This window comes from Drosophila albomicans, chromosome 2L (assembly GCF_009650485.2).
Source record: "Drosophila albomicans strain 15112-1751.03 chromosome 2L, ASM965048v2, whole genome shotgun sequence".
In the NCBI taxonomy this organism is placed as follows: Eukaryota; Metazoa; Arthropoda; class Insecta; order Diptera; family Drosophilidae; genus Drosophila; species Drosophila albomicans.
This window is the reverse complement of record NC_047628.2, coordinates 9525383-9540292: the sequence shown is the minus strand read 5'-3', so window position 1 is coordinate 9540292 and position 14910 is coordinate 9525383. Positions and strand designations below refer to the sequence as shown.

At 37.1% G+C, this 14910-nt stretch overlaps 1 protein-coding gene across 2 annotated transcripts in view; it reads right to left on the bottom strand.

The window, feature by feature from the left end:
- LOC117564504 (peroxidasin) overlaps nt 1-13955 on the bottom strand; it is a 45067-nt gene extending 31112 nt beyond the window's left edge. For both annotated transcript variants that reach the window (XM_034243321.2, XM_052002077.1), the window contains exons 1-2: nt 13682-13955; nt 4347-5003 (exon numbers count right to left, since the gene is read on the bottom strand). In XM_034243321.2, the coding sequence (XP_034099212.1) occupies nt 4347-4641 (295 nt within the window). In that variant the 5' untranslated portion in view covers nt 4642-5003; nt 13682-13955. The remainder of the gene's footprint in view (nt 1-4346; nt 5004-13681) is intronic.
- Nucleotides 13956-14910: the final 955 nt, after the last annotated feature.

Sequence of the window (14910 nt, the reverse complement as noted above, 5' to 3'; positions counted from 1 at the left end):
CATACGATTTCAATTCCTTTTTTTTTCAATTTAATTGGAGCACTAGTCAAAGCCTTGACGGTTACTTGCAACTCACGTACGCAGCCCAGGGACATAGAGGCAGAGTAAATGAGAAAGGCGGAGCACAGAACTTTTTAGCTTTTCGGCATGTGTGCTTGTATAACTGCAGAAATAGTTGCATATGAACTTTGAATGCTAACAAATACACTTATATATTAAATTCTAATTATATTCTAGTTTTCAATTCTAATTCTGAACGTAAAATTATTGTTATCAGTTCTTAAATTAAAGATTGTTTCGTTTGGTCAATTATAAGAAGTCGAAAGCATCGTTTAAGGACTAGGATTGATTGCTTCTTGATGTTATCAAGTGGTCGGAGAGTTTTATTCACTTAATCTCTAACCCATCAATCTCTTAAAACACCTTGGTATAACCTGAGCTGCATTCAAGACAACTTTGTGTGGACCAAGTTGGTCAGCAAATTCACAGTGGGTCAAAATGATTGTAAAACTTCAAGTTTGCTGCGTACGTGAGAGCACAGAGCAGAGAAAGTGCATAGCGAGAGAGTGCAAAGTGAGAGAAAAGTAAGTGATGCGTGCAGCGACTCTCTGGGACTTGACTTTGTGGCATGACTCGGATAGCAAACTGCAAACTGCAAGTTACCAGTTGCCAAAATGTCAGTTATTGGCCAGTCAACTTTTAAGGGCAGCATTTACCTAGCATAGTGTAACTTTCAAATTAGCACAGCCCGAATATAGTGTTAAAATTTCTGAGCATTTGGAAATTCCCATTGCGGTGTCATGTGTCGGAGGTTAAAAGCTTGTCCAGACACCACGATAACTTTATCATTTTGCATTCATCGGTGGGCAAAAGTGCAACAGACCAGTGGCTTTTTTGTTAATTGAGTTTAGTGCGTTTGCTGACATATTTCTCGAGACTCGGCCTGGCGAGTTTGCATTCGAAATTCAAAGACTAGCCTAAGGCTAATGGAGATGTGGTGTGGAGAGAGAAGGGGAGGAAGCATAGGTCAGGTCAAATGCAAAATGCTGGCAAATTAAATTTGTGTAAAATAAAACTACAAAGGCGACTTCAAACGAGATGCGAACAAACGAAGCTAACGTGAAATGATGTTAAAAACAAACATTCGCCAAGAGGCAAAGACGAAAAGCGCAACAAAAAACAGCAAAAACAAAATGAAAACAAAGCAGAACAAAACACAGCAGAGCGGAGCCGAGGAGAACAAAATAAAAAACAAATTACAGCAATAGAAAAGCAACAAAAACACAAAAAAAAAAGCAACATCAACAACGCCACAGTAAAAGGCCAACAGGAGCCGTGATTGCCGTTCTTTTTACTCTGTTTTCCTGCTCGTTGCTCGTTGCTCATCCGCCCCGTCGGCCAAAAGCGACGCGCTAAACAATGTAAAGCACAAAAAAGTGTTGCATACTTTCAGCAGCAGCGCTAAAGGGTGTGAAAGATGCACACGCACATACACACACACAACAGACACTATGAAAGAATGCTGTGAAATAGGAAGCGAATGAGAGAGGGAAAAGCGAAAGGCAACAGCAATTTTGCAGTCAGTTGGGAAATTGTTGAAAAATTGTCAAACAATTGCAGCAAACGCGTCATGTGGAGTGGAGTGGAGTGTAATGGCCACCACATGCATTGGGAATTTCTTTTCTAACGCCGCTTCACAAAAGAGGCGTGGTACAGGCAACACACCCACACACAAAAAACATATGACAAAATGCACATCAAAAACAGTTAAGCGAAATCATACAAAGAAATTTCATTTAGCTCACGTATGAAAGTGATGGGAAAACGTTTTGGAAAACTTACGAAACTGCGAAAGGTAAAAAAATGTTTATTAGTGGAAAAGTTTTTACGACGTGATTAAAATACGATTCAATGAAATTTTTCTCTGTTTATTTGGAAGCAAAAGTTGTGTCGCAAAATGAAAGCAAATCTGGCAAAAGTTTTGAATAATTCAATTAGATTATTAGCCGACTTTCTCAACAATCATGAGCTCAATCTGCTCAGCATTTAGTTGTAGTAGTAAAATATGCTCGTAACTCTAAACGTTTGGTTAAACACAACAGCACTTGAAATGAACCATGAATTTGTCGTAAATTTGTTGAACAAAAAAAGTGCAAAGTTTGAGAGACACTTGAATGCGATGCTTAAATTCCAGTGCATTCACAACGAAAGCCTTGGTCAAGATGTCAAGTCATAAACCCGAAAAATGGGCCGACCCGGGCTCAACGACCCAAGCGACCGAAAGCGCCATCAATCAGGGTGTCAATCACTTTTTGTTCGAGCTGGCTAAGTAGATGCTCATACACGAATAAACAAACACACGCACACAAACACTCCTCGTAGACATGGATTTTGAGCGGTTCAACATTGTTGAACAATGTCAACTGTTGTCCACTTGTTGAGCAGCCCACAACGGAGCAACGAAGCAACTGAGCAACGGAGCAACGGCGGCAGCCCACAAGTCATGGACAAAGAAAACTTAAGTGGCCACAAACATGGGGCCCTGGGTTGCCCTCGGGTATTTGGTGGGCTGCCATGTGGCTGCCTCCTTTGTGTGTGTGCTTTGTTCGTATGTGTGTGCCGACACAACCGCAATTCGAATGCGAATACGAATACGAATACGCATACGCCATGTGGGCGCTTTAATTATGCTATGAACGGCTTAAGTCTGGGGCCAAAAACCTAAACGGCCACTAAGGCAAACCAAACACGTGCTCCCAACTGCCCTCAGTGTGCAATGAGCCAAACTGGTTTTTCGGGATTTGACACTGCCACTGGCAGTTTCTGTATGTGTGTGTGTGTGTGTGCTACACACTGTCAAGCACTTCTAGTGGCAGTCACATAATTCCGCTCAAGTGACACACAGTTAGCCGGGGCGGACACTCAAAAGTTTGTTGGCACTTGGCAACCGCGCCAAGTTGACCTTGTGCTAAGCAAAGGCAAAATCAAATAGAGCGTGACAAGCTCCCTTCCCTTCCTTTCATTCCTTTCCTCCTTCTGTCGGTCTTCGGTTGCCTCGTTGTGGGCCAAAAAACTGAAACTGTGAGAAGTGCGGCAGATATTTCAAAGGAAGTTGTCGAATGGCTTTCGACAATTTTATGTATTTATTTATCAACGCTTCAATTTTTTAATTACACAATTTGAGGAAGCAAACGAAGCTTAAAATGGCAGTCAAAAAATAAATAAATAAATGCATTATGTAGGTAATATGTAAATAAAAAATAAATGAAATTACCCTCGATGTGAAATATAAGAGAAAAAAATGATTTTAATATTAAAGATCAAATAAAGTTAAGTTCTATTTTTATAAGCATACTAACACATAATCCATAAGCATAAAGACTTATCGATACTTTCATAAGCTAAGCATAAATATACTTTATTTCACATAAAAGTAGATTAAACTCCAACTATACAAATTAAAAGCAAGTAAGAAAGCTACAGTCCAGTGTGCTTGACAGTGATATACCCGCTACCTATTTTGACATATATTCTGAAATTATTCTTAAAATAACAAATAATATACCGCAAACTGAAATATACTGAAATCCATATTTAGTATGTCTTTGAAGTCGGGGTCAATATATAAAAGATTTTCGGCCAAAGAAGCTAAAACCCGATTGCAGTAAGCATAATTTGTGACATATATTGTAAAATTATTCTTAAAATAACAAATAATATAGCGCAAACATACTAAAATATACTGAAATCCATATTTAGTATATCTTTGAAGCCGGGGTCAATATATAAGAGATTTCCGGCCATAGAAGCTAAAACCCGATTTCAGTAAGCATAATTTTCCAAACAGAAATCAAAAACGTTTCAGTATTATTTTGAAAATATACTAAATAAATAAAGAAAATAAAAATTCAGGGCTATATTTAGTATATCAATATACTATTACGTTCAAAATATGCCATGGAGTTCAAAGAATATCAGATTGTTTACTAAAGCAACTAAGACCCGAATACATTTAACGTATACAATAAATAAATGTTTAAGGTTTCAAATTTTATTTCAAATAATTGATAAGTTAATTGATAATAAAATTTAAACGTTGGTAAAGGTAAAAGTTAGTATATACTGCACTAGAATCAATTGCCAATGTTATAAATATTAGATATCGAAGTTCTTATACTTCCATAATTAGACTGACAAATAAAAAATGGTTAAATAAAATATATTATGTTTATTACAAAATAAATTATTATTCATTTCTATTAAGGATGTGCGATTTTCTATAATCTTGCCATATATTACATTCAGGTCGACTTAATCTAGCTTTACATTTTAGATTTATTTCTTACCCAGGTGATGCGCTATGTGATCGTGCTCTTCCGATTCACCAATAATGAAATCCGTGTGCTGTTGCTGGTGGTGAAGCAGATCCATGTGATGCTGATGCATTTCGCTGTCGTCATCATCTTGTGCGGCGACGAGGGACCGACAGAGGGTCAGCCAAGTGACCGAAGCGGCGGCAGCGGCAACAATTAGCCATGAGCATATTTCCGGCATTTTATGTTTCCGCTGCAGTTTCATTACGCGACGCCGTCGCAGCGCCAAAGTTGCATCCGCTGTCAGCGGAAATATTTTAATTTTCATTTTTATTTGTTTATGCGTTTTTGTAAAGTACGTTTTTTTTTATTTTGTATTTTTTATTTTTACTCTTTTTTGCTGTATTTCTCGTGCTGTATCTCGTTTCTGCTTTGTCGTTGTGTTTTGCTTTTGTCAATGTTTATGCGTTGGCCGGCACTTGCATAGTTTGTTTATTTGTTTGCTCTTTATCTATACGAATGTATTCTTTAGCTGGGCTTTTACTTTCAATTGCCGGGAATGCAATTCATTGCGACTGTTAAATATTTACGCGAAACAATTTGTTCAGCCCTTGGCTGAGTGGGAAAATGAATTTTCCATTGCATAACAGCAGGGGCGCTGCAGCAGCCTCCCGTTGACGTCGCCCGCGACTGTAAATATAAAAAATGCATGGCATGTTATAATCTGTTTCTCTTTTCTTTTTTATCTTTATTTATTTTTTTTATGCTGCTGCTCATTCATTATTACTATTATTACTTTTTCCATTACGTTTTTTTTACTCTGCATTGCTGTAAGTTTTCAACCGGGCATTATTAAATATCATTTCATTATTTATACATTTGCATAACCAAACACACCAACACTCCACATCGACTCGCTCTCATTTTATGGCTGATTAAATTATAAATCATGTGTCGGCATTAATAGTTGGCAACTTTGTGGCTTAATTTTAGTTGCCATTTGATATTCCTTTTAGATAACCTTGGTGTGTTGACTCACTCGCATTAAGTGGCAGCTCTCTCGCAGTGCTGAAGTATCATCAATTAAAACATAATTAACTACTTATAGTTGAGAAATTTTTATCTCGGCATTTGAAGTCAAGGCCGTAGACATGTCGACATGTTTTTCATCGGGTCAATGGGGCGTATGAGTAACTTGACATGCTTCATTTGTCGCATAAGCAACATGCAAAGCCATTTCTCGTTCAAGTCCATATTTATGGGACTATACAAGTAGGAGGAGGAGGAGAAGGAGACTCTTAAACGAGAGAGAGAGAACTAAAACCGGATGCATCGTTTAATTGCTTGAAGCGCGCAAATTAGAAAACTCAGAGACTGAGCACACACAATAAATGTTGGAAAATGGAAACTATGTGGGACAGTTATTCACAGAGAACGAGAGGGAAACGAAACGAAATGGAAATGGAAATGCTAGCCGTGGGGAAGTTGTAGTGGTAACTTGAGAACAAAAGTCAAGCGAAATACAACGGAAAGCGGCAGAAAGGCATTTAAACTTTTGGACAAGTTTAATTTCCGTCGAGAGCAGCTGCAGAGTACAAAATACTCGTTGGCAAGCCACCGAGATATCTGGAATGAGATGGACAGCTATGAAATTGAAAGCACTTACAATCTTTGATAGAGTTGAGCCTGCAATCAACTAATTGCGGTACCCATAAGAACGTTGCGGCTTTGCCGTGTATTGTTTTTGCTCACTCGACTCTTCACTCTCGAGTCTCGAGCGTTGTTTCTAAAGTCTTAACAACAGCTAAAATCTGTCTCGATTCTGGGACCAAAGGAAAACATACACCTACACACACTCACACGCTGATAGTAAAGGATAGAAAATCAAAAGGAACAACACAAACACAACAGAAAATAAAAGGAAAGGTTTCTTTGCCATTGTTATTATATGGTTATTACATATTACTTTTATGATCATCGCTGCTGTCGTCGTTTGGCTTTTTATCAGTTGACCAGGTGAAATTAATGAAGAAAAACGTCAGCCCGACCTTTTGTCCACCTTTTGCCGGACTACCGACCCTCGACCATCGACATGCTCTTTGACCCCCTTTTATTTTGGCCAGTTGGCTGCTTCTGCTGTTTCTGCTTGTTTGGGCTTTATGGCTTTTGGGGTTTCTGTTTCATTGCTCCACTGGAAATGTCATAAAGATAACAACAGGCCACGCACACCGAAAAGCCCGCGTTGAAAACTTGAATAAAATGTGACAAATGGTTTTTTATTTAATAAATTGGCTTAACCGGCTGTCCCGTAACGGCCCATGAACTCTGACCCCACAGCAACCAGATATCTGACATTTATGGGCGTAATTGAGTAAATGTGAAATGATTATCGGGCGTGGCTTCAAATTCTTTGAAGTTTTTACCCGTCACCACAGCAACAACGTTCACAGCAATTTTTATTGACATATTTTATATGCATATGTTAAGAGAAAAATGTTTACAGCTTCAATAAATAAAATTACTAATTAATATTACTATTACTATTTCATTGTATATTGGAAAGAATAATGTACTGAATTCGCTAAATTAACTTATCAATTAACCAAAAATTAAATTCATTGTCGTTGTAAACTTTTAAATATGAATGATCTATTGAAATTATTATGAAAGAAATGCATACTTCCACAAAACAAAACTATAAAAAAATGTTTAAGCCATATTAATGTTATTATTCATAAATTGTATTAATAAATATGAGTTTAAATCTAAATTGACTATTTTTATTTAATTATTCTTCCTTGCTATAAAGCTTCATACTTCAAATTTCCAACAAAAGAAGAGGGATAACACTTGAGTGTGACGACAGAGGCTAACAAAGTTAACAAGATGTACTTTGAGATTCCCAGAAACACGAGCTGTAAGCAGATCCTACGCTTTATGGCAAATTCAAATATTCCCAGGCTGAACTTTGCTTTCGAAACATTGTGGTAGCTTTGATTAACAGCTTAGGGACAGGAAAAGGCGCAGATGGCGCTCCCTCGGCAAATCAGCCCAAAAGCCAAGCAATGTCATAATGATAAATAGCTCCAACGACAGCCAGGGCGAAAAATCTTAAGTCAATGACTGCCTTGGCCCCATCGGCGGCCCAACGGCAGAGTGGAGACAGGAAGCAATTTTTGGGCTAAGCAGTTGACACCTTTTTGGACGCCGTATCATTAACATTTTCATTACGATTGTCACAGCTGTTACTGTTACAGTAACAGTCATTGCTGCTCTTACTGTTATTGTTTTATTTTTGTTTTTTGTTTCTTTTTTTTTTGTTTTTGACATTGCTTATTGTTTGGCTTTTGTGCTTTGTTTTGTGTTTGGCTAGTGGCTTCGTTTTGTTTCAGTGTTTTGGTTCCTTTCTCTTCTTTTATCGGCAACTGTCAATCGTTAAATGACAAACAATGAAATGTGGCAACAGCGCGGAGGTGGCTGGTCCAACAAAACAAAATGGCGGCCAATGATTTCAGCTGTCAGACGTTTGCCGCTAATCCTCTGCGCCAATTCCTCTGCATTCTTTGGTTATTTCGGAAATGAAATAACAAATGATTTCCCGTCCCTCGCAAAGATCTCTGTCTCTCGCCCACTCCCTTTCTCTTTCACTCCATCGCATTGTTGCTTATATTTCACATTTCTCATTTCTCACGCGATGTTTTTTGTTTCTCGCCTCACTTATTCATTCCTTGTCGCATTCCATCTGCATTCCATTCCCCTCAATGTGGCAACATTCCTGGCGGCCAACCTTGCGTGTCACCTACTGCAACAGCACCAGCAGCAGCAGCAGCCTCGCCTCTGGCACCTTGCCACATAAAAAGGCTTGTTTTATGTCACCTTCAGGCATCGTTCTTGCCACTTGCCCCAGCTCATACTTGAGCCAGGGAGCTGTCGCTCATAATATGCATAAAGCGTCAAAAATTAAGCCAAATACCTGATGGCCATAAACATTGTCTGGCAACGTGTGCAGCTACTTGGCTCAACCAAATTGTTGTTGTTGCCAACAAATCAACAAAACAGTTACAGCTACAGCAACTTTTACAGCTATAACTGACAGTTAACGGACTTCCCTGTCCAATCTGAATTCCTGGTTGGTTTTGCCAAGACAGTTGCTTATTTTGCTGAGCATTTTTGTGAGAACATCAGAAGGGTAAATTCGCTTCATATGTCAACTTGACTTTAATATCTATATTTCACGCATTGTCAGATTGCGTAAAAAGGATCTTAAGTACTTATTACGAGCAAAAATCCTTGCTAATTTGAATACCTAGTATTTTATATATTCAGTAAAATTAGTCAATTTTTTTACATCTATGAATATTTTTCTCATATATGAACTGAGAACAAAAACAATTTTAAAATAATTTAATATAAAAAACTAAAAATTAAAGAAAAAAAATTAATAATCTATCAAAAATTTAAAAATGTTTAGCGTTTATTTTAGATCTTAAGAAAAACTTAACAATTTTAGTTACGGTTTTTAATTCATCTATGTATCCAGCAATCAGATGAAAGCCGATAACTTTTTAATTTCACTCCAGTTTACTTATGTTATTAAGTATGTAATAAATAAATAAAATAAACTAATAAATAAATACAACTCCACTGAATTGTTAATATTAGGATGACTGTTCAAATTTGATATTTTAATTTAGGTGCCACAGAATACACGGAATATATATTTATATAATAGTAAAAGACTTCAACAGAATATACTATTCGCATGCCCTTCAGACATATGTAACTCTTTTATATGTTCATCCTTTGCAATTCGCCGTTAAGTACCACTTATTGCTATTATCTAACGTAAGCATCTAAAAGGTTTTGCAAGTTGTAGTTATGAACGTAGACCATTAATTGGATTGAAGCACATAATTTCATCTCATATCTGCCAGCTCGTTGCATATCAAGTAAAGAGAATCAAGCCAGGGTACGTCCACATGGTTGTGCTCTTGTCCCTAGTCCTTTGACGTCCCTTTCTCGTCCTCATCCTCGTCATCCTCGTCCATGTCTCAACGTCAGCTGTCAGTTGCCTTTTGTATTTTGCTGCATCTGCAGCTTCTGATGCTGCTGTAGCTGTTGCAGCTTTTCTCAGTTGGAAATTTTTTTAATATAACACGCACACAACGACACCAACATGCTCTGACACCCGCGTACTTTAACTAGCCAACAGGAAGCTGCTTACCCCTCTTCTCCTCTGCCACACCCATTATTCTCATCCCATGCAACGCAACTCGATTCCTCCCCCAAAGACCAAAACGCGTATTGCAATTTTTTTTGTTGTGTTGTGTTCGCCTTGCATTTGATTAACCTACAAAGGGAGTTGGCCGTGGCACCGGGGGAGGAGGCGAGTTTGTTGTTATTGCACTGCTGCATTTTCTCAACCGGCAGCTTTAATATAGCAAGCGAGGGCGCAACGAGAGCGAGGGGCCAGCGGCTGGTAGGTGTTTTTATAAGAGGAAGAAATGCATAAATACATAAAAAATTGGCCAGCTTACAAGCAGGTTTACATATGCAATGAGCAAAGGGGATGCGTGAGTGTGTGTGTGTGTGTGTGTGTGTGTAAGCGGACGCATAAGTGTATGTACATGTGTGTATGTGTGTGGCTGCCTGGTTGTTTGAAGACGAGTGTTTACATTGTTGCAGCAAAGATTTTGCCCAACACGTGTTTGCTTTCGTTTGCTTCCGTTTCCTGTTGGTTTTCCTTCCCCAAGCAGCTCAAAGTTTTTGACTTTAAGTTGCCTACGTGACGGACCGGAAAGTCTTGCCCCAAACATATATTTAATAAAATCGCAACAACCAGCACCTATATTTCGGTAAATCAGTTGCAAAATAGTTGGACATGTAGAATCTCAAATGTCTGCTTCTGCAACAAGTTAACATTTTGATAGATGCATAAAATGTAAAGGGGAAAACATATTTTACTTTGTTCGCTTGCAAGCTAAGAAAATTTTTTGGTACTGTATGCACAAAAAATATGCAAATAAAAGTTTTTATAATGTTTAAATTATTCTGATCTCTCTCTATTATATTATTTTCAGTTGACTGCTTCAATCGAGTCTGCTCCACTGAGATATACCCGCTACCTATTTTCAAAAAAAAGCCAATCAGTGCAGCAGTATTTGTAAAATAGATGAAATTGATGTAATAAAATAAACAAAATGTTATGTTTGGTATATCCATGTACTATTACATTAAAAATAAACCAAAAAGTACTAAAACTGGCAGATTATCTAAAAAGCTAAGATCCGGCTACAGAAAAACAAAATTATATATGAAATTATTTCTAAAATAGCTTTTACAAATTTTATCTAATGTAACCAAATCAACTTTGGAATTACAGATACTGTAGTTATTGTCGTAACTATTACGTATCGTGATTTTAGCTTTCTGACTTTGACATAATTTTTCTGACGGTTTAAATTTATGATAGCCTCACATCTTATGGATGGCGGGAATAAAAATCTTACATGGCTATTTAAGTAAATAAATGCCAATATTAAAAAAAAATATTAAGAAATACCCTTACAAAATAAAAGTAAATTTATTAAATTCAAATCAATTAAATCTTGGAATTAATCTATATATTTTAATTAATTAATACTTGATTATTTAGTGCAATAATTTTTATTTTTAAGATATACTGATTATTTAAGAGAATTCGTGGAAAATCAGTAAATTGCAGAGCAATATATTAAAGCTTTTACTTTTTATTACTATCTTTTAAGAGTCGTGTCCATTAACTGAGTTTTAAAGACACTATGTTTATCACCTGCAATTGGATTGTGTTTTGGAATGGAATTCTCGTCGGTCTACAGACCCAATTGCTGACCATAACGAATAATAGTTCGAACAGATTTCAAAGCAACCCAAATTGTTAGCGGTTTCTCATTTGCATTGCTGTACTCCAGCAGCTATGCAGAATTGTTGTGATCGTTGCCATTTTGCTAGTGCTCTTTTTTGGGCAGTGCCTGAAAGTATGCAACGAAAAATGTTCGAGGACAACGAGTGTGTGAGTGAAGTGCGCTTGGCATGTGGCATGTGGCACGCGGCACGCTGTACGCTATACGCTTCTCGCTGCACGCGGTAGCCATGCATTTTCCGGTTTTAATGATTATAACACAATCGAGTGCATATTGCCTAATTAGCGGGCAGACTCCCCTTCATCAACCTGCCACAAAACTCTGTTTCGAACCGCACAAAAAGCATAAAATACATATTTGCAGCGCACGCACACACACACAATGCCAGCGGCAGCAATGTGCATGTGTGTGTGTGTATGTGGGGGAATGCGTTGGTGTGTAGTTTGTGCATATTTTATCTTGCTTATTGAATGGCTACGCCAAGAGCGAGGGTCGTTCAGTGGATGCACCAAATTTCGTGTTCGTTTTATGGTATGTGGATGGAATCTGCTGTGGGCTGCGAAGCGTGTGTGTGAACATTTGTGAGTGTGTGCGTGTGGCTGGCTAACGCTAACCAGTTCTATTTGTTAGTTTTGCAAAAACTCGTCAGCTATTCATTAGCATTGTTGACAGTGCAGCGCAAAATTATAACAACAGCGGAAAATTCAAAGCGTTCCCAATCAACTTTAAGCTGCAGAAATTATCATTTCGATTTGAACATTATTTTTAGCAGCAACTAATAATATTTTCCAGAACAATGCTATCTACATTTATTCCAGCAATAATTTTCATTTATAACAAATTATTGTAAAAATGAACATTGAAAGAAAATATAATATAGTTGAATATATTACATAAATATTTACAATTATTTCTATTAGGTTTATTTTAGCTGAATATATAAAACTTATAAAAAAGCTAATAATAGAAATAAATTACGCCGATTAAATCATTATAATATTACAATTCAAATATTTAATTCATTTTTGGAATTCAAGAGCCATTTAAAGCATGCCGAGCACAAAAATAAATTTCCAAATATATGTAAAGCAAAAAGTTTTGATTTTTACCAATCGTCATTTTCAAGAAGTAAAGTATTAATTTGTCTAATATTGATGGCCGTAAGTTGACGCTCGTTATTTAGTGCATAAGGAGGATCGACAGCGATTTGTCTCATACCCTTAATTAAAGGATTAGCAAGAGTTTTGCTGGCCAACCAATTGAAAGGTAAATGACAATTATAAAATTCTTTAACAGACATATCAAAGGACTAAATCTTATCGTTCTTATTTGATTGTCTCCAATTTGATGGTATGCTACTGCCCAAATCCTTTTTATTGCAGCAGATGGCTAGAGGAATACCTTAAGAAAGCAACATTTGAAAATCCAGACTATTTTCAATATCAACAAAAGTCTAGCCAGAAGTCGAATACGTCATAATGATTGCACAATCTAGCTGCAAATCAATAAAATTCTTCTGCAATATTCCGTCCCAGACAATGAAGCGTATGATTCCAAAATTCCTGCTAAAGAAAGTTGATACTTGATACATTCAGTTGGAATACGTTCCTCAACAAATCGCCCAGTTTTGTGGAGCTCCATTAAACTAGTTTTACCGGCTCCTGATTTTAAAAGAAGTAAACACTGTAGTTCCATCTTTTTTCTATGAATACCTTAAGAATGTTGTAATTTTTGGTTTATATCCACATCGAAAATGCGTAAGCGAGTAATGTAATGAAATTTATTTAGAATCATTCTACTTTTAGTTTGCGTAGGTAAATCGATTGATAAATTGTACAAATTTGTACAACGTTTTTTATCCGTTTTAAATGACTGACTGAACTGACATTGAGGCTGAATATGAAAGCATTATTTCTTACATTAGGAGTCTACATTTTTGTAATAAATCAGGCTTATAATGATATATAAAAATTATGCACTTCTTAAATTCAATTTAAATCAGTTATAAAAATAATATAAGTAAAATCGAAAAAAGACGGCAATTAAATTGCATAAAGTAAATACAACATTCAATATTAAGTGTGGTTTGTGTGTGTGAGTGGAGAAAGGAAAACTATCAGCCATCATAATGAGGCACGCTCGAGTGGGCCCCAAAATGCAATCAGCTCCACCGACTTGAGTTGCAGTTCAAAAGTAAACAGCCAGCGGACCCAATGTCTAAGTTTTCTTCATGACGACGACGACGACGACGACAAAGAAAGGAAAAGGAAACCCAAAGGGAAGCCATGAAAGGAGCAAATGGAGTCACGACAACGCTGCTGCCACAATTTGCGTTAAACGTCGTGTGAAAGATGAAGTACAAAATTCAAGCTGACGCGGCACCAAAGTTCTACAAAGCCTTCCATTTTTTTTTGTTTTCGTGCACATAGCATTTTTTTTTTATAAGTATTTATTCGGCTTACGTACTTTGGGAAATTGCGAGTTGCATAGTTTCAGGCGGGCGATGGTAAATACTTTGGCATGATACGGCCACACTTATGGCCAAGGCATATAAAATTGAATCCAAGTAGCGATATGTTTAACACTCTCACTAACCACCAAAAACGATAAACACTTTAACACACGTAACCGATGAGCGCGCGTAGTTGTCGTATTCGTTGTGCTGTTGCCGTCGCTGTCGTTAGCAAGAATTGAGTCGCGTGGCGCGTCCGTCAACGTTGCGCACTAAAATCATACTAAACTAATTTACTTAGCAGCACGCACTGATTACACCAAGTTGCTATCGAAGTCGTTTTCGCAGCCTGAAGTCGTCAGTGTCGCCTGCGCTTCGTTGCTTCTCGTTCGTATGCGCTCGGCTGCCGAGCTAGAGAGAAACGCGAAGTTCGTGATGTGAAGCGAATTAACGAAGTTGCCGACAAACAACAACGAAGTTGCCAGTGTTTGTGTGCTTGTGTGCGTGGCCATTGCAAGAGAGCGTCAACACGTTTAAGAGCTTTCCACTGAGCACTGTTAAGTTAACAGAATGCTGTAAAGTTAGTTCTACTGTGAATTTGCAAGCAACAATGTTTTACTTTGAATTTTGAACAAAATTGTCAAGTATAAATAATTAACAGGTTGAATTCCAAAAGCACTTAAAAAGTTTCCAATTGAACAAATTAACAATAAACATGTGTTCTTTAAATATACAATTACTCCTACAACTTATTAAAATATGTTGCAAAATTAAATTTAAAATTTTTGAGTACTTCTTAAAGCGCTTTACGATTTTTATGATTTATACATTAATTTTAAAATTGTTGAGTACTTCTTTAAGAACTTATCAATTTAAATGTCAATTGCACCTTATTTAAATTTGTCAATTTATCGACGAAATTGCGTCCATCTAACCAAATATAGCAGAAAGCGTTCAATCATTTAAAATGCTGCAGACACACACAACAAGGGATTGCACAGGGAAAACGAAAAGGAGAGGGACGGAGATGAAAGGGAGCAACTCGGTGCGGACGCCATCGATGCAAAAATCAAGCATTATTTATGCAAATTACAAACCATTATTATTAGAGCCAATGACTAACAACAAGAAAGCCAACAATAACAAACCACAGCAACAACAACTACAACAAGGATAGCTCAAACAACACAAACAACAAAAACGACAAGAGAGTCAAGTCAGAGCAGTTGAACAAAAACTCAAC